This window comes from Lepidochelys kempii, chromosome 3, assembly GCF_965140285.1.
Source record: "Lepidochelys kempii isolate rLepKem1 chromosome 3, rLepKem1.hap1, whole genome shotgun sequence".
NCBI lineage: Eukaryota > Metazoa > Chordata > Testudines > Cheloniidae > Lepidochelys > Lepidochelys kempii.
Window position 1 is genome coordinate 199,420,885 of NC_136382.1, and position 23,197 is coordinate 199,444,081.

At 42.6% G+C, this 23,197-nt stretch overlaps 1 protein-coding gene across 1 annotated transcript in view; it reads right to left on the minus strand.

The window, feature by feature from the left end:
* The window catches only part of MACROD2 (mono-ADP ribosylhydrolase 2), a 1,318,211-nt gene that overhangs the window by 1,252,476 nt on the left and 42,538 nt on the right, over positions 1-23,197 (minus strand). The window contains exon 3 of the mRNA XM_073339564.2: positions 9,145-9,252. Within this exon, the coding sequence (XP_073195665.1) occupies positions 9,145-9,252 (108 nt within the window). The remainder of the gene's footprint in view (positions 1-9,144; positions 9,253-23,197) is intronic.

Below are 23,197 nucleotides of genomic sequence, written 5' to 3' on the forward strand. Positions count from 1 at the left end.
GTAAGCTTCAACAGTATTTGCATTTTTTTCTGAGGCATTCCAGTATACTGGAGATCTTGATATTATTCTCCTGAGAGTTTTAGAAAGAGAAGTGTCAGATAGTAACATACAACCAGATCTACAAATACTATTAGCAGACAGGTCCAGGTAGCAGCAGGAGGCCATTCCAAAGCCAGATTTGCACATATCTCCCCTGAATGTGATATCAAAGAAGGCAAAAGGGGAAGACAAGGATGATCCATCACCTGTTCTACCCCTGGGGCTCACTGGCAAATGACCATATTGACCCCCAGTTGCATTCAGTGAGATATTTGTCATTTGATGCTGCAGTAGCCATGGTTAGGGAATGTGTCCATGGGGCACTGTTGGCAAAATGTGATATGAAGTCTGCATTCTGGTTGCTTCCAGTGCATCCCAGGGACTTAAAATGAAATCCAAGCAGGTTAGAGGGCCATTACTATTTAGATAGCCATGCTCAAGGGGTGCTCAGTGCCATGTGCCACTTTTGAATGACTCATCTCCATGCTGGAGTGACCAAGGGTACGTGAGAGTGGTTTGCCTAACACAGTGCACTATCTCGATGACTTCTTATTTGCAGGAAGGTTAGAAACAGACAACAGAGTTCATGGTGCAGGCATTTCAGAACCTAGCTGAGAACCTCAGGAACCTCTTTGCCATAGAAGAAACAGAAGGTCCAACCCAAAGTTTAATGTACCTGGGCATCAAACTGGCCACAATTCAGGGTGTTTCTAGGTTAGCAACAGAGAAGTTGGAATTGGTGAGGGAACTGCTACAGGCTCTTAAAGGGGCAAAGAAAATGACTCTAAGGGAACTACAGCTGGGCATGGGACACCTAAACTTTCCATGCCAGATATTGGGTCGTGGTCCAGCATTGTGTGTCCATCTTGCATCTGCTTCCTTTGGAGTGCAAAAACCCCACCAATTTGTCAGAACGACAAGGGGAATGAAAAATGACTTAAAGTGTGGAAAAGATTCCTGGAAGTGTTTAATGGAGTTTCAATATAGCGTTTGCACTGGTGGCTCAAAACTGAGCTACAGGAACAGTCTGACACCTAAGGAGGGACAGGTTTGGGGGTTTACTTTCAAGGAGAGTGATGTGCACAGAGGTGGCCAGAAAGCTGGGGGGCTCAGGGTATTACAGGGTATCACCTTCCTTGAATTTTTTCCCCTATATGGATGGCACTCATTATTTGGGAAGCAAAAACTTTCAGAAAAGTCCATTTCTGACAAGACAATGAAACTGCAGTCACTATCGTAAGTAGACAGTTGGCTAAGACTACTCAGGAAACAAGGGTGATGAGAGATTTTGTTTTACACTGCTTGCATTTTAACATTTTTTTTTTTTTTTGTGCAGTTCATGTCCCGGGAGTGGATAAGGGTGTTGCTGATGCTCTCTCTCAATTTCAGGCTGACAGATTCTGGAAAGTCACCTCACGCACCAGCTCACACATCCACAGGTAATGCCTCAACAACTCTGAAACCTTGGCCCAAGACTTCTGTAGGACTAATAAAGGACTCTGCTGCCCCATGGACTATGAGGGCCTATAAGGCCAGCCTTTCAGAATTTAGGTAATTTAGGGCACAGGAAGGGCTTCACCATGGATGGCCCATACTTACACACTAGGTGGTGTAATATGTGATGTCTTTGACTTACTGCAATTTGGCTCTCTTCCCTGTCTCTGGTCAGCTAGCAGGCCCATCCTACTGGAATAGGTTGGTAGGTTTCCCAGACCATTGTGGGCATTTCTGAGTGGAGAAACTCTTAGAAAGGTGGTCTAGGAGGGGCAGACAGGTTATCTGTAACACAGGAAACCTGGATAGAGTTAGTACAGGCTGTGCAGATGTGGGAGGGAGGCCATTTAATCAAGGGAACATTTGTTGTTGCTTTCTTTGGTGCTTTTAGAATGAGCGAGCTGGTGTTGAAGGAATATGCAAATGGCAGCTTGCACCCTGTAAAGGCAATGAGAACTTTTCTAAAAATACAGGGCTTGCAACCAGCACTATTGTTCATACACCACGATGGCAGCTGCCTGATGAGATACCAATTCGGCACAGTATTGAGAAAAACTTTGCACTACTTGACCCCCCCACCAAAATTGGTACTCTTTCTTTCAGGATCAGGGCAGCTATGTCACAGGCTGCAGGGGGCTTTGGCCCACGGTAGGTGCAGGTAATAGGGTACTGGAAATCAATGCATTACACGACTTATATCCGCACTAAAGTAGAAGACAAAATCTTACCTAACCCAGTGTGCTTTTTTATTTGAGAAGCTACACAAAATGTATGCAACATCTGGATTTGTGAGCACTATATACCGCATTATGCCCAGAAGAGGGCACGCAGGACTGAAGCTGGAGCTCAGCTGGGTGTCAGGGCCAAAGCAGTTTGACTCCAATGGAAAGCATATTCCTAGACACTGGAACTTCAGTGATGGGGCATAGGACCGTCTGTTATCAGCCGGAAGTTTTCAGAAATGAGGGCGTACAGTTGGCGATGGAGGTTCTAACAGACTGCTACAGGATGTGATGGAAATGGACTGGACAGGAATTGTGGTACCAGACCATGTAGTCAGGTCGGGGCAGTGACCAAGCTAATTGCTGCACCCCCAGTGGCCAGTTTCCAGTGCAGTTAAGAGAATAAAATGAATGGTTCCCAAAAGTAAAAGACTTGGGATTTTTGTGCCTTGGGCCTCACAGGCCGAGGTCAGAAATTGTGGCCTTCAGGGCCTGAGGACTGCATCCTGCTCACCCCTCATGGAGGCGGAGAGGAGGGTGCATAGACTCAGAACTGAATCCTGGGGGGTAGGCTGAGGAGAGCCTATCCTGTAGTATAGGTTATATGGCAAGGAGCCCTGTAATTCTGGTGCCAGTTATGGGTTATATGACAAGCAACACTGTAACCAATTAAATGTCTGGTATAGGAGAGTATGAGGGAATAGGGAACAGTGGCACTCCCTTGTGTTACAGTTTAATAAAAGTTGGGGCCTGCCGCTTAATTCCAGGCACGCATCTGTCCTCATTTTGCCTCTGTGTCCATATCAAAGGGGAGCCTCTGCTCAATCACCAGTGTTGACTAAAATTCTAGAATGCCTACCTGGCTCCTTTGATTGCACAAAAGCACATGAAACAATTCGACACCACAGTGTAACGAAGCACAAGTTACTTTAATGTTAAGAAATGAGAGTTATTTCCCCTGAAAGTAAACTTCAGATTTGAAGTGATATTTATTTGCCAGAAATTCAAAAAGGAAACATGACTGCAAAAAGCATAGTGAACTACCAAACCCAAGAATAGCAAGATTTACGGCCATTTTAATTAGTTTAAGAATAAACCAGCCTAGATTTTATACTCAGCACTCTGCCATCTGAACTCATAGGGAAAAAAAAACCATGGAAACTGTCAACAGTTCAGGTAAATTACAGTACACCATTCTCATTCCTGTTTTCAGTAGTGTTTTTTAGGGCCGGTACTTCATGAACAACAAGTTGTACTGATGTTTAGTTTTGCCTTGAGTGACTCATGTGCTGGACAGCATTCAATGGTTAATTCCATTTTGTAGCCTCATCAACTTTTGTAACTCCTTTAATAAACAATGAAACATATAAAAGTAGATATACACAAGAGAACACAAATCAAGATACTGAGAGTGAGCACAGATTTCCTTGTTTACTAAGGTTAAACGGAGTCTCTGTTTATATTCAAGTTTTTTGCGACCAAAAGCTTTTTAGAACACTTTTGAATGCGGGTAACATCTTTTGGGATTACATTTAAATTAAAAAACAAAAGTCCACGTACAGTAGAACCTCAAAGTTACGAACACCTCAGGAATGGAGGTTGTTTGTAACTCTGAACAAAATGTTATGGTTGTTCTTTCAAAAGTTTGCAGACAAACATTGATTTACCACAGGTTTGAAACTTTACTATGCAGAAGAAAAATGCTGCTTTTAAGCATCTTAATTTAAATGAAACAAGCATAGAAATAGTTTCCTTACCTTGTCAAATCTCTCTCTTTTTTTTTAAAGTAGTTTACACTTAACACCATACTGTACTGTATTTACTTTTTTTTTTTGTGGGGGGAGGGTCTCTGTTGCTGCCTGATTGTGTACTTCTGGTTCCAAACGAAGTGTGGTATTTACTTGTCAGTTCATAACTCTGGTGTTCGTAACGCTGAGGTTCTACTCTATGTGATTAAAAACCTTTAATCTGTAAACTAGAAAAACTGGAAGAAAACCCTACAGTTTCCCTGTGTCCAGGCACAAACAAATTTTGACTTAAATCACAAACTTAGAACTTTTGTATAAATGAATATAAAACACTTTCTTCCCTGAACTTCATTGGAAAAGTGATATGGGGGAAAAAAATCTCAGACTTTTTTCATCACATTCTTAAAAGCATATGCTGTGATGGGATGATAAATCACCACCGTTTGAATACAGTCTCTTCACCGCTGCTTGTAATTCCACCAATGGATCAGAAAGGACTGCACTGAGGTCATGGAGGAAATGGCTGGAAATGCGTCTCTGTGTTGTGGCTCTATTTTATCTTATTTTCAGATGAGGGAGCACAAAGGAAGGCGACACAGGCAGGGACTCCTACATACATGGAGTGAGGAAGGGATCAAGTTTACATTCTGCTCACAGAGATAAAAGGCTTGATCTTGAAAGATGCTGAGCATTTTGCCCCCAATCCAGCAAACAGCACATGCTTCACTTCACAGGGACTACTGGTGCTTAAAGTAAAAACATGTGCTTAACGCTTTGATGGATCAAGGGTCAAGGTGCTCAGCAAACTGATAAATTGAGGCCACAGTGACTAGATGGTGGAGTGAGACAGCTGAAAAGCCCTTACTGACAGCATACATTCTCCAGTAACCTCTACAAAGCTACAGGCAATTGGCCATATGGCCAGTATCAGTCAGAGCTACTTCAACAAATTGAGTGATGATATTTAAAAATTTTCTACAATTAGTCTTAAGGAGAGTTCTCAACAAAAAGCAAGTGAGTGACACTATAAAGGGGTTCCTATTTCTTCACTTGGCTGTTTCTACATTCCCTGTCACCCAGTATTTTTAGGTTTTATTTCCAGCTCACTATTCTTAGGTTTTAATTATTATTTTTGGGGTCTGTTTTTTTCTTAAAACATTGGCACAGCTTTGCCAAGTGACTGAGTATCCTACAGAAGAATAGCATGCAACACTTTTCACATAACTTCGCTGAGACATGATGGGTGGTTTGTTTGGTTTCTGTTTCCTAACTTCATGATGTAATGTAATCCACCTGGGTTAATCCTACAACATACGTATTCTGTAGCAAATTCTATGGCAAACTGTGGCAGCAGAGTGGAAATTCTGTGGCAACTTAATTCAAATTAAAAAAATTAAGGTTTTCAATAAAATGAAAAAAAAATTATTAATTCAGTTTATGCTCTCCTTGCAGTTCCAGTTGTGAACTTGCAAAGTATTTTAGTACTGACAATATATAAACTACAACATAAAATTTGCTAGGGAGAAATGTGTACAGATGACTTGAGAAGAGGAAGAAAATTTGCAACTGTGGGACATCACCTGGATATCGCTGCTATATAATGAGCAGTGAAGTTTTAAAACTTATTAGGTTTCAAAGCTAAAACCATTAAGATTAAACAGAATATACAGCTTCCACACATTTTCAGGCTGCCTACAGTCTCAGGACAGCAAAGCTGCACCTTTTTATAGATTCATAGTGTCTAAGGCCAGAAGGGACACTTAGATCATCTACTTGACCTCCTCTATATCACAGGCCATTAAATTTCATCCATCCAGTTATTCTGAATCCTATAACCCTAAAGTACAGCTTGTGCTTGGATAAACACATAGCTTCCAGAAAGACATCAGTCTTCATCTGAAGGCATCAAGAAAGACAATTCTTGGTAGTTTGTTCCAAAGGTTAATCACCCCCACATATAAAAGTCTGTACCTTATTTTTAATTTGTATTTGTCTGGCTTCAGCTTCCAGCAATAGGTTCTTGTTATGTCTTTCTCCACTAGATTAAAGAGCCTGTTAGAGGTGGTCTTACCGCCCCATGACCATGAAGGAACTTATATACTGATTAAGTCACCTCAATCTTCTTTTTGATAAACTCAACAGATAGAGAGCTCTTTGAGGACTAGAGAAAATGCCTTAAAGTGAGACACGCAAATTATTTAAATGTGAATTAAGTAGAAGAGAGAAACTTTTTACTGCAATCATAAGGGTTAGAAACTTTTTAAAAAAAAACTGAAAAAAAAATGTAGAATTTACTGCACAATCACTGTACAAAAATCTTATGACCAGAGAATACACAAGACCCTGGTAATTGCTAGCGAAGCATTGTCCAGGGAGAAAGATATTAACATCTCCTTTTCATTACTATCACAGTTTTCTTATATTTTTATTGGCAATGGTTGAGTGTAATACTTTATCTTTCAGATTCTAATCATGTTGCAGTTTCTCAGATTAGAAATAATCATTGCAAGATTTGGGAAGGAAAACAATAGGTATAGACTGGGTCTTTAGCAGACTTGGTTGGGAAAAAAATGATTTGCAAAAAAATTCAAAATTGCAAATTCATTTTCATTCTGCAGGTTTCAAAAGGAAGTCATTTTTCTTTTATTCAAAACAATTCGGGTTTAAAAATTTCTCTCATTTCTTTTGTTCCCCCTCCTGTTTCTTCCCTCCACACCACTCAGTCAGTCTCACTTCTCCTCCCCTCTATAACAAAACGGGGCTTGGAAGGTAAGGAAGAGGGGAAAAGATATGGGGGGAGGAAAACTGATAAGCCAAAAGAGAAAAACCTAAATATTTATTCAATTTAATTGAAAAACAGAAAATTTAGAAGTTGCAAAAAAAATTTTTTTTTCAAAACGAGAAAAGGCCTTTATGAAAAATAGTCAAAATTTCAGCCAGCTGCAGTCTTCTCTCCAAGCAAGAGAGATACAAATTATAAGAACAAAAAAAAACCCATATATGGCAGCTTCCTTTTCAAGCACTACTCAGTTGTTCTGAGTGTTTCAATAAAGACCAAGTAAAATACAAATGGAAAGCCAGTGTATATCATCTTGTGCCTGTGTGAAGGAAGTAGGTTAATAACTTGGAGGGAAGCTATTTTCCAAGTTATCTACCTCCAAATATAACAAAGATAGAACAAGATAATGAACAGAATGTTTTGCTGCATTAAGGTAAACTGCATGTCCTAAATAACAAGGGTCATTAATGTTGCTTCAACCATAGGCGGTGAGTAATGGAAGCTTGAGGAGCCTAAAACTCTGTCAACTTCATGCCGCTTGGGGAGGGAGGGGACAGCGGCACGTGCCCATAGGGCCTGTGTCCAAGGGCACTGGCCAATTTGGCACCCCTGGAAACATCTCCCCCTGCCACAGCCCTGTAGCTGGAGGTGTTCCGGCTTCCTGCTGTGGCCCCATCTCGGAACCATGGCAGTGGGGGTGGAAAGGAGCGAGTGGGGGTGGAAAAGGACAGGGGAGGGGCTCCGCTGCTGTCCTGGCCAGTGCCAAGCTCTCAGTTCTCCACCCACCCACCCACCCCTGTCCGCCCTGGATGAGGGGGGGCTGAGAGCAGCGAGCAGGGCGCTAGCCTCCCCAAGGGGAAGCTTCACCCGCCACCCATGGCTTCAATGGTAAAATACAGGATTTTAAAAAAAAATTGTGTATTTACAACTCAACTAACAGCAAGTTTAGTGCAACTTCGTTTCATGGATTTTTTTTCCCCATAGAGTCATAAGTTTAATGAAATTCTGCTAGTTTAGGCATTAACCTAACAATTAACAGATGGTTTAGCAATTGTTCCGCCTTCCATTTAGCTGTGATGCTTGGAGTAACAGTGCAGATTGGGATCTGGAAAGAAATATACTGAAAATGATTCTTCCCCTCCTCCCCATGATCACAATTTTATGCACTCTATGTAAAAAACAGCCCTGAGAAACATCAGCACATTTTCCACAGACACTATCTATGGAATACCCACCACAACTTAAAATTTAACACCACTTTGCCATTCAGTTTAATTCAAGCTTGGTCATAATTATTTGCATAAGTATTTTATAGATATTCAATAGCTCAGATTCATCCATTCTTCTTCTTTCATTTAGCTCCTTCCATATCAGTTGTTTTAAATCTTTATGAGAATCCAACCAGCTCCAACAAAATTTTTTGTGAGGTTAAATTTTAAAAGGACTTAATGCTAACAAAAAAAAAACCCCTAATGTTATTTCTTTATACAATACGAAAACTTTTGTCGGGCTCCAGGTATCCTTGCAATATTTAAATAGACAAAACCACAAGAACAACTTCCAAGTAACGCAGCACTCTTAACAATAAAGTACATCTGTTACACCCAATAACTACAACAAAGATACTCCACAGGGGAAAAAATTAGATCCACAACTCTCTCCAAATGCCTAAACAAACTGGTGGGCTTTGTACTGTGCCAACAAAGGTCAAGACATTCTGCTTATTCCTACTATGGAGGGAAATGAATGTCTAAGTAACGGGGTCTTCTCTCATGAAGAATGTGATGCCAGCAGCTCCCTCTCTCAAAACAGCACCAGAGTCTCCGTTGAATGCAACCTGGCAGTACAGTATAAAGAGATAGATGGTTTCTCAAGCAAGCCGTTCAGGACTTTACATGTCAGCCCCAAAACTTTAAGATACACATAAAAGCCAGGAAGAAGTTGATACAGTTCCCAAAGTTCTCATCTCCAAGTGAAATACTCTTAAAATAAATCACCTGCTGCATTCTTCACCATCGAGTCTCAGGTAGGTCATATTACAGTAAGCTAATCTCCAACATCTAATTTTAGTGTTTTGCCACATACAGTGCAAATTCTCAACTATCCAAATTAAGGAAAAAAAAATAGACAAGAGTGATCTTATATCGTATACCCAACACAGTTTGTGCTTTTACAAAAGTCTAACAATAATGGCACACAGGATGAAGTTATCTGCTGCACGCAGATTGCAAACTTTATGAGCAACAGTTTCGACATGTTATGGTTTCCACAGCATATAGTCATGTTATATATCTTTTTTTTCCCCAGAAGTGTAAAGAATACTATAAGTTTCTAAATATAACCACATTAAAAGATTACTTACCTGCATTAACTATAGTGTCAACCTCAAGCAATGTAATGTCACCTCTGTAAAGAGAAACCTTCTCACTCAGACTTTTCTTCACCTGCAAAGCTTCCTTAGTGTTTTCATCTGCAAACCAAGAAAAAAAAGTTATGAATGATCAGAATATGAACAATTGTAACATCTTGCATTAGAAATTTAAAACACGGAGACAAGATTCAATAAAGGATTCCTATTACATTACCATTGTCAGCTTAACATAATATCTAATTATTATCTGTGCGCCCACCCCCTGCAGCTGGAGCCGCTCTTGTGTGCCCCCACCCTGCAGCCTTGGCAGGGGCTGGAGCTGGGACTGTACCTTCCCCTCCCCTCGTGGCGGTGGGGCTGGGACTGGGACTGTCAGCCCCCTCCCCACACCTATGGGGATCCAGGTGTCATTCCTCCCCCTCCTGCCCTCTCTCCCCTCATTATTTTTTAATAAAAGTCACGACAGGTCAATTTGTGTTTATTGCCCGGACCTGTCGGTGACTTTTACTAAAAATAACTGTGACAAAAGTTTAACCTTAACTATGTGACAGGTTTCAGAGTAGCAGCCATGTTAGTCTGTATCCGCAAAAATAAAAGGAGGACTTGTGGCACTAAACTTGTTAGTCTCTAAGGTGCCACAAGTCCTCTTTTTCTTAACTATGTGGTTATTCTTAAGAAAAGGAGTAGTTATGACAATTTTCAGTTTTACCCCTAGAGGGCACTGATAGCCCAAAAAGGGACACAAGCACTTGATAACTACTGTACCAGTTCCAAAACATAAATTACTGTAAATTTTTGCTTAAAAATAAAGCCTCTTAAATGCCAACAAATTATTAATCAATTTGTAAGCACCTAAAGGATAATAGGGTTATACAGAATAGCCAGAATGAATTTGTCAAAAAAAAAAAAAAAAAAAATCAAGCCAAACCAACCTAATTTCTTTCTTTGACAGGGCTACTGACCTAGTGGATTGGGGTGGGGGAAGTGAACAGCAGAGAGGAAATATTTTAATTTTAATAAGGCTTTACAGTCCCAAATGACATTCTCATAAGCAACCTAGGGAAAGATGATGATTTCCGAGAGGTGGGTGCATAATGGGTTGAAAAATCATACTTCGATAGTTATTAATGGTTCGCTGTCAAACTGGGAGAGTGTTTCTAGTAGGGTCCCTCAGGGTTTCTCCTGGATCCCATACTAATCAATATTTTCATTAATGACTTAGATAATGGAGTGGAGAGTATGCCTATGAAATCTGCAGATGACAGCAAACTGTGAGGAGTTGAAAGCACTTAGAAAACAGGATTAGAATTCAAAATGACCTTAACAATTGGAGAATTGGTCTGCAATCCAAAAAAACAGGAATTCAATAGAGAGAAAGGCAAAGTACTATAGTTGGGAAGGGGGAGAATCAAATGCCCAACTACAAAATGGGTAATAACTGGCTAGGTGGTAGTGCTGCTGATAATAGTCTTGGGATTATAGTTGATCACAAAATGGATTCGGAGTCAACCATGTAGTTGAGAAAAAGGCCAATGTCATTCTGAGGTATATTAACAGGAGTGTCATAAGAAAGACACTGGAGGTAATTATTTCACTCTATTCAGCAGTGGTGAAGCCTCCGCTGGAGTACTAGGTTCAATTCTGGATGCCGACATAATGGAGAGTCAAAAACAATGTAAGGTTTAGAAAACCTGACCCATGAGGGAAGATTAAAAATACTGGGGCTACTTAGTTTTGTCACACATACACACACAACGACTAAGCAGGGACCTGATAAGTTTTTAATATGTTAAGGGCTGTTGTAAAGAGGATGGTGATCAATTGTTCCTGTCCACTGAAAGTAGGACAAGTAGTAAAATGGGCTTAATCTGTGACAAGGGAGATTTACGTTTGCTATTACAGAAAAACTTGTAACTATAAAGATAAATCAAGTTTTGGAATAGGCTTCCAAGGAAAGTTGTGGAATCCACATCACTGGATGGCTGGACAAAAACCCATCAGAGATGGTTGAGGAAGGACCAAGTAAACCTAAACACAGTGGCTGGACTTGACCTCTCCTATGTTTTTACGATTCCATATCGGAACACAGAAAAAACTCTGTAAGTAAACATTTTTAGAATTAGTTTTCATGTGTGTTTATTTGGTTACTGCCATGGCACAAAAAGCAACACACACACACAGGGGAAGTGGGGTGGGAGAATGAGGGGAATCTTAATTGCAGCATTAGTTACTGAAGCTACTCTTAACTACGAGAACAGCTGCATGAACTGCAGCCTTTAGGGAAGAAGCAAACAAGGATAAAAAACGATAGAAAAAGAAAACTTAAGAAAAACCTAAACAGGCCCATCATAATTTATATGAATGATTTGCAAGGGTCACACAATTAGCCCGAACACCCCAAACACATAGAACCCCATCATTACGTCAGGGCTGTAACCAGTGCGGGGCAAGCAGACCAGCAGCCCAGGGTACAAAACAGTGGGGGCTGAAAAATGGAGCAGTGTGGGGAGGAGCACATGGAATCACATGTCCCCACCCCCCAGATTTCTGCCTTCCATTTAGCACAGAGGTTTTCAAACTGTGGCGACGTGCCTCACAGTTTGAAAGCCATTGCCTCCTGCCAGGAACCAGCAGATCAGAAGCTGGTGGGAGCCACATGGCATGCTCAGGCCCCTAGCTTTCTGTACTGTGGGAGCTGGCTGGCAACCCTCCTTGCCCTGTTTCCCAAGCCGGACTGCCTCTGCATGGCCAGGCGCTCCCCAGGCAGAGTGGGTGGCACAGCTCTGAGCCCTGTCCCAATGCACTCTTGCCAGCTGGCACTGGGTTCCTTCGGGGGAGAGGCAACACATCCTGGAGCCAGCCCTTATCCATAGAGCCCAAGGGGAGAGCTCCAGGGGGCGGTGCCAGCCATCGCCAAGCTCTTTCAAAGGAGTGGTAAGAGCACGTCAGGGGCGCAACTCGGAGCTGTGTCATTTGGCCTGCCTGTGGAGTGCTCAGCCCAGCTCAGGGAGCAGGGCAGGGAGGGCTGCTGGGCAGCCAACACCCTGGCTCCAACACCGCCAAGACCCAAGGGCCTGAGCAGACTAGGTGGCTCCCACCAGGTTCTGATCCACGAGCTCCTGGCAGGAGGTGACAGTTTTCAAATTGTGGAGCACACCCTCACAGTTTGAAAACCTCCTGTGCAAATGGAAGACAGAAATGGGGGGGGGGTAAGAGCGGGGAGAGAAACGTGACCCCATGTGCCCTCCCACACATCACCTCTGGGGCGTGCAAATATGCTTGCTCACCCAGGTGCTAGAATGCCCAGCTACAGCTCTGCATTACATACAGAGCTGATGATGGGCAACCTTCATGAATAAATCTAAAACTGTAGGTAGCAATCAGATACAGTCCAAATGGTCTAAATCACTGAGGGCAAGAGACTACACACCCATTAGGCTTTACACACTTATGATTTAAACGTTTTTTGTGAACTTAGAGTAGGAGGAGGGAAACTCATTGTGCCTTCTGATTATACATGTTGCAGCTCATCTCAATTTTAGAGTATAAAAGGCAGATGTTAGATCTGTCCATAATTTATCAGTAGAGACTTTGTCATGTTTTAACCCAGTAAACCAAACATACGTTCATTCCTGTACTGTGGGAGTCTGCGTCATAAGTACAGTACTAAGATGACATTTTTAGAGTAATTTTGCTGGCGTATTATAGTTGTCACCCCTCTCTAGGCTTGGACTCAAGCCCACATCAAGTCAAGTGAAACTGAACTGTTAAACTGACAATTTAATGAGAAGACCTTTCCAACTTCAATGAAATGAAATCCTTCATTACAAAAAGAAACGCTGAAGGGAAGATTTAGTGAGAGTAATGAGAGAAATGTGTAAGATTATGGCACACTTTCCTTCCAACCACTTTGAGCTATTTATCAACCCTTACAATACTTAGTTTCGCTCTGATTTGTGCTTGAAGAGTTGATATTTCTTCTACCATGCAGGTGGCCAAAAAATATGATCTCATTAACTCTGCTTTAGACCATGAGCTTCAGTCTGAAGACAAAAGCAACTCTTTGCTTATTCAAGCTTTGAAAGAACTACCACCTACAGCCATCAACATTTGTAAGAACAAAGATCAAAATTTATTGACATCAACAATCCAAAACTCAGACAAGCACTTAGGGGATGGATGGAGCTGGTATTTGTTCAAGAGCCATACATCCAGCCATTATCTAAATCCATTTTTCACTGCACATAGCTATCTCCCTTCCAAATGTTCATCCCGAAGACCCTATATCACAATCTCCACTTTTGATCAATGACTGTTGGATTCTCCTGTCACTTCGGTGGATGAGCATTCAGCTAGCATTGACGTGAGTTCTGGGTTTGTTTCTATGGATTCCCACGTGGGAAGCAAGTCTGATCCTGGATTTGCAAATGTGACTGCATATATCTTTCAAGTGTAATCATCGTTGGGAAAAAGGTTTGAGGCACTGGCCTTACGATATGCTCTCTTCTCCTGCAGAGACCTCACATACCTCTCCTTAAAAGTGGGCATGGCCTCATGGCACGAACCTCTCCATCTGTATCTGTCCAGTGCAACAAGTTCCCAGGTTCTAAGGTCTATCCTGAATTCTTAGAGGTTGGCCTTCAAGGTATCTAAAGACATGTCGACCTTAAAATGCATTCCTGTGCTCAGCTGACTGTATAGCACTGCTTTAAGTATATACATCCGACCCAGCAAAGTTGAGCGCTGATGAGCATGCTCTCGATGCCAGGGATTTGCCACCTCCCAAGGACTTCAGTGTTGGAGATCCTGTCCTGCCACTTGATGTTACATATCGATCTTAGGCAGCGAAGCCGGAAGCTCTCCAGCTGCTTGATGGGATGTTGGTAGAGTATCCCTGTCTCACAGTCACAGAGAAGTGAGGTGAGTACAACAACACAACAGATTTTTATCTTAATTCTGTGGCAGACTCCACACTTCCTCCAGAGCTTGTGCCGGGTACTGAACGATCTCATCATATACCCTGGCATGGCTGGAAAGCATGCCGCCCAGGCAGCAGAATTTCCCAACCGAGTTGAGGGTGTGTTGTCAGTTGGGTTGATGGGATCATGCTGCTCGTGACACTGGTGGCCTGGTGCTGGTACATGACCTCTGTCTTTTTTCAGGCTGGTTGTGAAACTGAAGCATTTTGACTGCCAATGGAGCAGCGCTGCCCCACTAGGTTTACTTGTTCTCCTGAGGATAACTGCTTCTGGCTCCTTAAAGGAAAGCAGCTGGGATGGAATTCCACCCCCGTTAGCTAACACGGGTGGTTGCTTTATGATTCAGCATTGTGAGGAACTGTATTAGGTGACAGTTTGAGGCAGTAGGGGCTGGGTTGAGATCTACGAGATGATTCAGAAAAGCTCTGAGTCATCTAAAGCAGCGACATGCTCCTTTGAAGTCTTCTCTTTAAAGATACAGTCTTCACCAAGCCAAGAATATGTCTAGTGGGAACAGCAAGCGACAGAGTTAGAATTCTTGCATGCTATTGGTTTCTTAATGTTTTCAATATACAAAATGATCATTCATCTTTGGTTCTCAAAGTGCTTTATGAAAGTGAGAGTGTGCAGTATAGCATATTCAGAAAACAAAGTATCTAACAAGCTATTTTGACCATGTCCCAAAGGCAAATTTTTGAAAATTCTATCCTTCTTCCAAACCTGAGCCGCCAGATGCCAGTGGATTGGAAGCTGGTGGAAATCGCCCAGCCCATTCAGGCACCTGGTTGTGGGAGCCAAGGTGCTGTCTGGCTGTGGGGCAGCCCTCCCTGCCCCCCAAGCTGGGATGCCCCTGCATGATCCAAGGTATGCCCCGTCACACTATTGCCTTTCCCCTAAAGGAGCCAGTACCAGTTGTGATGTTCCCTGGAGCTGGCTCCTGTGCACAGAGTCCACCTGCCATGAGATGCTCCGCAAGGCTCTTGCAGCTCTGCTGCTGGCAGCTGGGCTCTGTCAGGCATCGCCTGCTGGTGCCTTCAAGGGAGGGGCAAGAGCACATCAGGGGCACAGCTTCAAGCTGTGCTCCACACCCTGCCTGGGGACCTGGCTGTACAGAGGAGGCTCGGCTCAGGGCAGGGAGAGCCAGTAAGCCAGCACCCGAGTTTCCACAGCAGAGAGCCAGAGGCCTGAGCGGGCTGGGCAGCTCCCTCCAGCTTCTGATCCACTGACTCCTAACAGGAGGCGATGGTTTTCAAACCATGAGGCACGTCGCCACAGTTTGAAAACCTCTGTGCTAAATGGAAGGCAGCAGTCTGGGGAGGTACGTGACCCTATCTCTCTCTCTCTCACATGCACACGCACACCCCACTTCTATAGGGCACAAACGCGCTTACTCAGCCCTAGGCATGACTCTCTCAGTCATATGATTTAGTTGGGGATTGGTCCTGCTTTGAGCAGCGGGTTGGACTAGATGACCTCCTGAGGTCCCTTCCAACCCTGATATTCTATGATAAACAACCAAAAAAAGGTGAGACAACCTATAGGTGTCACTACTGCGCCACCTTTTACACTAAACTATTTGTACACAAAAGTTTATTCGGTAGTAATGCATTTAAGACAACTAGAAGATTACATAAATGTAATGCTACATACTGTTCCCACACACTGGTACTGCACAGATCTGATTGTATAAATGCCACTTCCAGCAAAAAGGAAACTGCGAAGTATGTCAATATGATGACATTTTTGCATAATTTAAGCCACCAACAGATTTAAGTCATCTGTACATTTGTCTCAAGGAACTGATTTTTGTTTTCAATTGCAGTTTTGTTCCTAGGGCTACTGTCACATTGTCATCAGGACACTGTTAAATGTCTTACTTAAAACCCAAGAAAATCCACACAGAGGTATCCATAGGTTGAGGATCAGACTGACGATAACCTGAAATACTTAACTATTTTCCTATTATGAAGAAGAATGTTGTGCTTTCTTTTGCAAAGTAAGTTATAACCGGTTTCAGAGTAACAGCCATGTTAGTCCGTATTCGCAAAAAGAAAAGGAGTACTTGTGGCACCTTAGAGACTAACCAATTTATTTGAGCATAAGTTTTCGTGAGCTACAGCTCACTTCACTGGATGCATACTGTGGAAACTGCAGAAGACATTATATACACAGAGACCATGAAACAATCCCTCCTCCCACCCCACTCTCCTGCTGATAATAGCTTATCTAAAGTGATCACTCTCCTTACAATGTGTATGATAATCAAGTTGGGCCATTTCCAGCACAAATCCAGGTTTTCTCACCCTCCGCCGCCCCCCCCCCCCACACACACACACACACTCACTCTCCTGCTGGTAATAGCCCATCCAAAGTGACCACTCTCTTTACAATCAAGAAGATGACAAAGACAATTTTCTCCTGTTAATGATTACCCATTAGAAGTGTTGTTGCTCCTTTGCCCAGCATTAGACTTTGGAGCTTTGTAGTTAGTTGGTTTCCTAATGAAGGAGGATTGATGACGGTCTCAGGGTATTTTCTACTTCTGTAACCAGTTTCCGAGACTTACAAAATTCCTGTTTACCTTGAAAAGAGGTGTCAAGAACTGTACACATGTAAGTCACTTGCAGAAACTTAGCTAAGACTCCACAGAATCAAGACCTGTTGCCACAAACAACTCCCTTCATCTCATCTTTGTTACCACCTTTAGCACACTAATTGTCACTGTCTGCATGCAGTGCTTCATTCAACCGGAGAACCACATACCCAGTTGACGAACCTAGTGCTAGACTCCTTATGCCAATGAGAAAGGTATGTTGTCTTCAAGATATGGAATCTGGCATACTGAAATATAATATTCTCTGGAGCTCAATAAGAACAGGCCAACAGGTTCTCAGACTTCATGTTATTATACAAAACAACGTGTGTGTATATATTATGTTAATTAAATCAAATCAGTGAAAGATTTACCGTCCACTTCAAGTGTAATGAAGTTATTTCTTCCTCTGTTGCAGTGGTTCAGACTTTTGTACTGGTGACCCCTTTCACACAGCAAACCTCGGAGTGCGACCCCCCATTATAAATTAAAAATACTTTTAAATATATTTAACACCATTATAAATGCTGGGGGCAAAGTGGGGTTTGGGGCGGAGGCTGACAGCTTGTGACCCCCATGTAATAACCTCGCAACCCCCTGAGGGGTCCCAACCCCCAGTTTGAGAATCCCTGATCTATTACTTAGGGTTACCAGATAGCAACTGTGAAAAAACGGGACGGGGGTGGCGGGTAATAGGCGCCTATATAAGAAAAAGTCCCCAAAACCGGGACTGTCCCTTTAAAAATGGGACATCTGGTCACCCTACTATTACTGAAACATGACAAAGTGTGTACTGATAAATTACTGACAGATCTGGCAGCTGCCTTTTATACTCTAAAACTGAGATGACCTGGCAACATGTATAATCAGAAGGCACAATGAGTTTCCCTCCTCCTACTCTAAGTTTACAAAAAAAATTTAAACCATAAGTGTGTAAAGCCTAATGGATGTGTAGTCTCTTGCCCTCAGTGATTTAGACCATTGGACTTTATTTGGTTTCTACCTACAGTTTTAGCTTTATTTAAGATAGTTGCCCAGCAACAGCTCTGTATGTAATGCAGAGCTGTAACTGGGCGTTTTAGTGCCTGGGTGTGCAAGCATATTTGCACCCCCTAGAGGCGACGTGTGAGAGGGTATGACAATATTGAAATTGTCTGCTAAAAAAAAAAGATGTTGACAACCATCAAAAACATGACATTTTTAGTGCGTTAGCAATAGACCTGACACACAACACCTCACTGCTTACTGGAGAACTGCTGCCCCTCTCCCATCAGACAGAAGTTCTACCTTACATATAGTTTCAAAATATAAAACCCTGAAGTGGGATTGGTAATGGAAAAGGGAAAAAGTGCCTGGGGATTACACACTGTAGAGCATCTCTGTCTTTCCATCTCGTAGTCTCCACCCCAACCCCGACCTCCCACAATTTTTCCTTCCTTTCTTCAAAAGTTTGACAGTGACATTAAAAGGCGATATTTTACATGACTGAACATGCTCCATTTGAAGAGGAAATGATGCATTTGCTGATTGTACACACACAGTAGCCTGCCAGTAAGGAACATGGATGTAGAGGGATTGCAGACTTCCTGGAGGCCAAGAGCCACCTGGAAAGCACATGCGGTTCAGACAGGGGTGAAAGTAAGTTAAAGGATTTACCAGTACTCCAGAGTCCCAAGCAGTGGGGCGTTGCCTCAACCAGGAGAGGCGGGGCCTGGCCCTTTAAATCAAGATTTGAAGGCCCCAGGGCTCTGGCTAGAAGCCCCGGGGCCTTTAACTTACCCCCAGAGCTACCAGCTGCAGAGGTGACTGGGAGCCCCAGGGCTCAGGGGCAATTTAAAGGGCCCCGGCCACCGCGGAGCTCCGGACCCTTTAAAGTGCTGCCAGAGCCCTGCCGCCACTACTCCAGGGGCTCCGGCAGTGGGGCTCCCTGCAGTGGCCAGAACCCAGTCCGGCACAGTGTACTGGCTCTTGCCGCTATGCCGTACTGGACTGTACCAGCTTACTTTCACCTCTGGGTTCAGAGCAAAAGTATGTGCATCTAACAGGTTTCCTAGGTGTCAAACTTACGGAGTGGGAGCTGTAACAAAGCCTTAAATTAAGCAGTCAAAAATCATGTGTGTGTGGTCTATGGAAGGAAGCAGTATGCATTTGGCACAGAGTCTGTGAGCCCTGCCCCCTGGAAAGGAGCAGATGCTCAGAATAGCTAGTTCTTGGGATGGGAAGTGATTCCTTGCCTGAAACTCCTTGGGGGAGGGAGGAAATTCAAGTGCTTGGATGCTGTTAGTTCCAACCACTGACTCCACAACACTGTTTTCTCTTCCATATGAGAAACCAGCCTGCAAGGCCCCAAATTTTGGCCAATGCTCAGCCAAAGGGGCAAGCAGATGAACTGAAGTGGGCCCCATATCTACAGAAGAGAGGTGAACAACTGGGTAGTACATCTAAGGACTTATAAAGCCGGTTTCCAGCATCTAGTATGCAGAATTGAAGACAGCTACAAGCGTGTTTGGGTGTCTGTTTGTGTGGGTCTGGATGGGGAGAGAAGAAAATATAACCTAAGTTTATTCTCCCCAACCTGTTTCTGCACTTATTTTCTTGCATGGCAAGTAATTAGTGCGTAACTTTCTAAATGTTTGTCAAAACAGAGGTGCTGCTGATTGCGAGAAGCAAACATATTGAGAAACAGAGGAGTTTCTTTCTCCTCACCCAGAAGAGAAGTCCACCAGGAGCAAGTTCTGCACACTTATCTTGTTCACTAGACAGCACCACTTAACAAAAATGGAAGAATTAAATGATAGTTGAACATTTTCCTGTTGTCAGTTTGCAAATTTTATTTTTTGCCCAACAAAGCAACAAGAGCATGCACTCTAGTAGGCTACTGTTATACTTCAGGCAACTGAAGCCTTTTAATGCAAATTTCTACATCTTTCTCCCATTATGGATTTTCCTTTGGTTATACAATGTATCACTCCTAAAAAAAAGGATAACAGACAAAACAGGAAGGTTTTGCCTTTTTCCCCCCTAGCAATTTCAATATTTGCTTATACTTACTAGCTGCCTATTTAAAATGTCCCTGAACTCTTTGGACCCCATCTCCCAGAAACCCAGCTACCCTTTGAGCAGCGTTTTGTGACTCAGCTGCCACTTTTTAATTTTGTATTGTAAATTGTGAATACTTAATGGTGCCAAGTTTAGATTTTACAGCAGAAAGAACATTAGCATGGCTGTTTTCATAAACGTATGTTGAACAGGAAGCCTGGCAATTTTAAACTGCATCATCTCCTCATTCTCCTATAACACTTTCTCTCACTCCCCTCTTCACCACCTGCCTTGTTCATCCCAGTCCCCTGGCTGAGGCTCACTTCTGTTCCACAGTCCCCAGCACCCGCTATGTGCAGTCACAAATATCTGAAACATTTTTCAAGAGAATTTTCCAGACATTGGGGATGGCAGCCGATTCTTTATGAAGTATCCCTCCTGCTCGCACTCTCCCTCTACCATTCTTTCCATTTTACCCCTCTTCCCCATCTCATGAGATTCCTTTTTCCTTCTATCTTCTGTCACTATGGATTTCCCTCTCTCTCACCCTCAATGGGAGATTAAATTTCTTCTTCAAACCACCTCAAGAGACACCAGGAGGGGGGTTGAACTGAAGCTGCTGTTTTCTCCATAAGGAGAGCTGAATGGTTGTGGAAATAAGCCACAGGATGTGACTACACTGCAGCTGGGAGGTATGATTCTCATTGCAGGTAAACCTACTGGCTAGCTCAGCTCAAGTGAGCATGCTAAAAACAGCAGCGTAGACCTTGCTGCACTGGCAGCAGCTCAGGCTAGCCACCCACATCCAAGCCTGCCTGACCCCCTGGATCCAATGTCAGGTGGCTAGCCCTAGCCGCAATGTATGAACTGGAAATCACACCTCCCAGCAGTAGCGCAGACATATCTCTTCTGCTGCTGTGGGTGGGTATCTCCAGCTGCTGAGTCCATGGTGATCAAAGACATTAACTGCAACCAAAACTAACTTCCTTACTCTAGCTATTCAGGACAAATAGGAGTATTAAGCACTATCTTGCTTGCAATGGGACTGTTGGGAAGTAGGATTTAAACTTCTGTTTTCACACTGATACACTCCAGTGTGAGTTTGTACACATGTGCAATGCCAGCAAAAAAGCTCAACTGCCTAAAACATAGCCGTGTAATTTAGTTCTTTCTAAATGTTAACTGAGTTGTCATAGCGCAAACACCCAAATTAGTTAACCTGGTTTAAAAAAACCCCACCATACAATCTCAATCACTTGATTCTCGATCACGCAATCTCCAAGCTAGACATTTTTACAGTGGATAGTTTGTCTAAACATCTGATGTGAGCAGTGTGAAATGAAGAATCTGGAAAACACCCTTTCTTCCCGGATGACAGTTAATTTGCAGGGTTAGGGAAATAACTGACTTTAGACAAAGAAGCTGCACAAAAAGATAAAGCAAAAACCTGGATAGTTATATGGAAACAAGCAGCTTAGGGAGAGTGGAGTTTCTGAAATTATATAGCCAAGTTACTCTCTAATGTTTATAACTGTATCATAAATATAAAGGGAAGGGTAAACACCTTTAAATCCATCCTGGCCAGAGGAAAAACCCTTTCACCTATAAAGGGTTAAGAAGCTAATAAGATAACCTCGCCGGCACCTGACCAAAATGACCAGTGAGGAGACAAGATACTTTCAAAGTTGGAGTGGGGGGAAACAAAGGGTTCTCTGTCTGTGTGTTGCTTTTGTCGGGACCAGAGCAGAAATGGAGATCAGAACTCCTGTAAAGAGTTAATAAGCAATCTAGTTCGATATGTGTTAGATTCTGTTTTGTTTAAATGGCTGATAAAATAGGTTGTGCTGAATGGAATGTATATTTCTGTTTGTGTGTCTTTTTGCAACTTAAGGTTTTGCCTAGAGGGATTCTCTATATTTTGAATCTGATTACCCTGCAAGGTATTTACCATCCTGATTTTACAGGAGGTGATTCTTTTACTTTTTCTTTAATTAAAATTCTTCTTTTAAGAACCTGATTGCTTTTTCATTGTTCTTAAGATCCAAGGGTTTGGGTCTGTGTTCACCTGTGCAAATTGGTGAGGATTTTTATCAAGCCTTCCCCAGGAAAGGGGGTGTAGGGCTTGGGGGGATATTTTGGGAGAAAGACGTTTCCAAGTGGCTTCTTTCTCTGTTATTTTTGTTAGGCGCTTGGTGATGGCAGCAATAAGGTCCAGGGACAAAAGGTAAAAATAGTTTGTACCTTGGGGAAGTTTTAACCTAAGCTGGTAAAAATAAGCTTAGGGGGGTTTTCATGCAGGTCCCCACATCTGTACCCTAGAGTTCAGAGTGGGGAAGGAACCTTGACAGACTGTTTCTAGTAATCTTACCTCTTAAAATATTATGTAGCTATACATCACAAAAGTTGCTATGTGTTCTAATATTATTGTTAGTTATTTACATTATTGTAGCACCTAGAAGCCCTAGCCATGGACCAGGACCCTATGGTGCTAGGCACTGTATAAACACAGAACAGAAGACAGTCCATGCCCCAAAGAGCTTACAGTCTATGCGTAAGACACCAGACAAGAAATGGAGACAGACAGTGGAGTATAAGGAAATAGTGAGAATACTGATTAGCTTGGTTGCCAGTGGTCTCAATACTCCATCTGCCTAGCCATTATCAAGTTTTTTGTAAGCATCATGGCAAAGAAGAGTTTTAAGGAGAAATCTGGGGAACGGTGAAGTGAGATGGTTGATATTTATGAGGAGTTCCTCCCACAGGCAAGAGGCAGCACAGGAGAAAGCACAATGATGCTTGTTGGAAAATTAGCAAGTAGGTGATGAGTTTGGCATTGTGGGACAATTGGAGGCATGAGCTGGCTTTTCGATAACAAATGAGAGAAGATAGGGAAGGTGGAATATGTTCTGCACAGCCTTGAAAGTGAAGACGAGCAACTTATATTTGAAGATAAGGAGCGAGCCAAAAGAGAAGGGCAATATGGGCAGAGGAAGAACAGACAGATGTCCACTAGACTTTGTTTTGCTAAACAAACAGAAAATGGCACATATGACATTGGATTACTTACATAGATGTTCAGTTTGGAACTTGCAAGAACTTCTTCCTTGTCCCCCTCCTTTTCAAAGCAACTAGTGATTAGAGTGCACTAAAAGAGGTGTTCTCAATGTGTAAGCCTTTAACGCATCCCACTTCAGATTTTTGGGGGTGTTTTTAATTTTTACTGTATCCTGCTACACTGAAAATCTCTCAAAAAAGGGAAAATCTAATTCAAGAAAATGCTGCAAGAAATTTTCTGGCAAGGCTATATCCAAAAAAGTGATCTAAAATTCATTTTCATTCAATTCACCCATTTCAGATCACTAAAATTGAAACCATGTTTCTTCTAAATGTATTTCTCCAGCTTTACTGGGATGTCCATTGGAGAACAGTAGTC